The sequence below is a fragment of the Trypanosoma rangeli genome (assembly GCF_003719475.1).
Source record: "Trypanosoma rangeli strain AM80 chromosome Unknown Tra_15.4_contig_00604, whole genome shotgun sequence".
Lineage (NCBI taxonomy): Eukaryota > Euglenozoa > Kinetoplastea > Trypanosomatida > Trypanosomatidae > Trypanosoma > Trypanosoma rangeli.
The window spans coordinates 494-3137 of NW_021706346.1; the positions used below are offsets into that span (position 1 = coordinate 494).

Consider the following 2644-nt stretch of genomic DNA (forward strand, 5'->3'; position numbering starts at 1 on the left):
GCCGAGGCCGCTGTCGTGGAGTTGCCAAAGGAAGAAAGCCCCGCAGCCGGTGGTATGGGTGGCATGGGCGGTATGGGTGGCATGGGTGGCATGTACTAGCATCCGCAGCGCGTCATGTGTTCACCGGTCTAGGCGTCGTTCTTGTCAGACACAGTAACACCTTTTTCCTATTTTTATTTCTGTTACCACTAATACTATTTATTCACTATTTCTACCGGGCATGATTGTTGTTCATTCGAGACGGGGACGGTGGTGTGTGCGGTGTGCAAGCGCCCTGTTTGTCTCACTTTCGTCACCGCCTTCGTTGGTTTGCGCAAGAGCCCGACGTATCTATATTCATATTTGTTGCTGCACAGCCCCGGGCCCGTTGTGTGCCGTTTGCCGTCCACTTGGCCTTTGCCAGGCCTGTGTATGCCAATTTTGTCTGCTTTAATATTTTCCTTGTTCTATGCCGTGTTAATGTACTTGCTGAGGTAGATTTTTGTTTTTTCTTTGTGCTAATCCAACACACAAGTTCAACACACGATATGTTTCGCTCTGCTTTTCGTTTTGCCGGCAAGGAAATCCGGTTTGGCACGGAGGCTCGCCAGTCCATGCAGAAGGGTGTGGAGCGTGCCGTGAAGGCCGTTGCGACGACGCTTGGTCCGAAGGGCCGCAACGTGATCATTGAGCAGTCGTACGGTGCGCCGAAGATCACGAAGGACGGTGTCACGGTTGCCAAGGCAATTGAGTTCAAGGACCCGTTCGAGAACATGGGTGCGCAGCTGGTGCGTCAGGTGTGCAACAAGACCAATGACCTTGCTGGCGACGGCACGACGACCTCGGCGGTGCTTGTCGCGAGCGTCTTCAGTGAGGGTCTCAAATGCATTGCGACGGGAACGAACCCCATCGACATGAAGCGCGGCATGGACCGTGCGGTGGGCGTCATCCTGCAGAGCGTGGCGGAGCAGAGCCGCAAGGTGTCGGGCACCGAGAACATTGTGCAGGTGGCCACCATCTCCGCCAACGGTGACGAGGAGCTGGGCAAGCTGATTGGTCAGGCGATGGAGAAGGTTGGCAAGGACGGTGTGATCACGACGCAGGACGGCAAGACGATGATGACGGAGCTGGAGGTGGTGGAGGGCATGAGCATTGACCGGGGCTACATCAGCCCGTACTTTGTGACGGACGCGAAGGCGCAGAAGGCCGAGCTGGAGGATGCGTTTGTGCTGGTGTCGGCGAAGAAGGTGAGCAACATCCAAACGATTCTGCCTGCACTGAACCACGTGGTGCGCACGGGCCGCCCGCTTCTTATCATTGCGGACGACGTGGAGAGCGAGGCGCTGACGACGATGATCTTCAACAAGCTGCAGGGCAAGCTGAAGATCATGTGCGTCAAGGCACCCGGCTTCGGCGACAACAAGACGGCGATGCTGCAGGACATTTCGATTTTCACGGGGGCACAGCTTGTCGGCGAGGAGGGCAGTGGCGTGGAGCTGGACTCGGAGCATTTTGACCCTGCAATCCTCGGCAGTGTGAAGAAGGCGACGGTTACGAAGGACGACACGGTGCTGCTGAACGGCGGTGGGGAGAGCACCATGGTGAAGGAGCGCGTGGAGCTGCTGCGCGGGTTGATCGACGCCGAGACAAGTGACTACAACCGCGAAAAGCTGCAGGAGCGTCTGGCAAAGCTGAGCGGGGGCGTGGCAGTGATCAGGGTGGGTGGTGGCTCTGAGGTGGAGGTGAACGAGAAGAAGGACCGCATCACGGACGCCCTGTGCTCGACCCGCGCTGCCGTGCAGGAGGGCATCGTTCCCGGTGGTGGTGTGGCGCTGCTGCGCACGTGCAAGGCGCTTGACAAATTGCTCGGTGACTCGTCTCTCACGGCGGACCAGCGCACCGGTGTGCAGATCATCCGCAACGCCGTCCGTCTGCCTGCGCACACAATTGTGCAGAATGCTGGGAAGGAGGGCGCCGTTGTGGTGGAGAAGGTTCTGGAGACCAATGATGCCGCCGTTGGCTACGACGCGCAGCGTGACCGCTACGTGAACATGTTTGAGGCGGGCATTATCGACCCCACCCGTGTCGTCCGTGTGGCGATTACCGACGCCGTTTCTGTCGCCGGCCTGATGATGACTGCCGAGGCCGCTGTCGTGGAGTTGCCAAAGGAAGAAAGCCCCGCAGCCGGTGGTATGGGTGGTATGGGTGGCATGGGCGGTATGGGTGGCATGGGTGGCATGTACTAGCATCCGCAGCGCGTCATGCGTTCACCGGTCTAGGCGTCGTTCTTGTCAGACACAGAACACCTTTTTCCTATTTTTATTTCTGTTACCACTAATACTATTTATTCACTATTTCTACCGGGCATGATTGTTGTTCATTCGAGACGGGGACGGTGGTGTGTGCGGTGTGCAAGCGCCCTGTTTGTCTCACTTTCGTCACCGCCTTCGTTGGTTTGCGCAAGAGCCCGACGTATCTATATTCATATTTGTTGCTGCACAGCCCCGGGCCCGTTGTGTGCCGTTTGCCGTCCACTTGGCCTTTGCCAGGCCTGTGTATGCCAATTTTGTCTGCTTTAATATTTTCCTTGTTCTATGCCGTGTTAATGTACTTGCTGAGGTAGATTTTTGTTTTTTCTTTGTGCTAATCCAACACACAAGTTCAA

At 56.8% G+C, this 2644-nt stretch overlaps 1 protein-coding gene across 1 annotated transcript, besides 1 other annotated feature; it reads left to right on the forward strand.

The window, feature by feature from the left end:
* The first annotated feature begins 48 nt into the window (after nt 1-48).
* Nucleotides 49-93: a microsatellite.
* A 434-nt stretch (nt 94-527) lies between these two features.
* On the forward strand, nt 528-2225 carry TraAM80_09522 (chaperonin HSP60, mitochondrial precursor; the record flags this gene model as incomplete). The annotated part of the gene is made up of 1 exon (XM_029386201.1): nt 528-2225. The coding sequence occupies one exon, from the start codon at nt 528-530 to the stop codon at nt 2223-2225; it is 1698 nt and encodes a 565-aa protein (XP_029233955.1).
* Between the last annotated feature and the right edge of the window lie 419 nt (nt 2226-2644).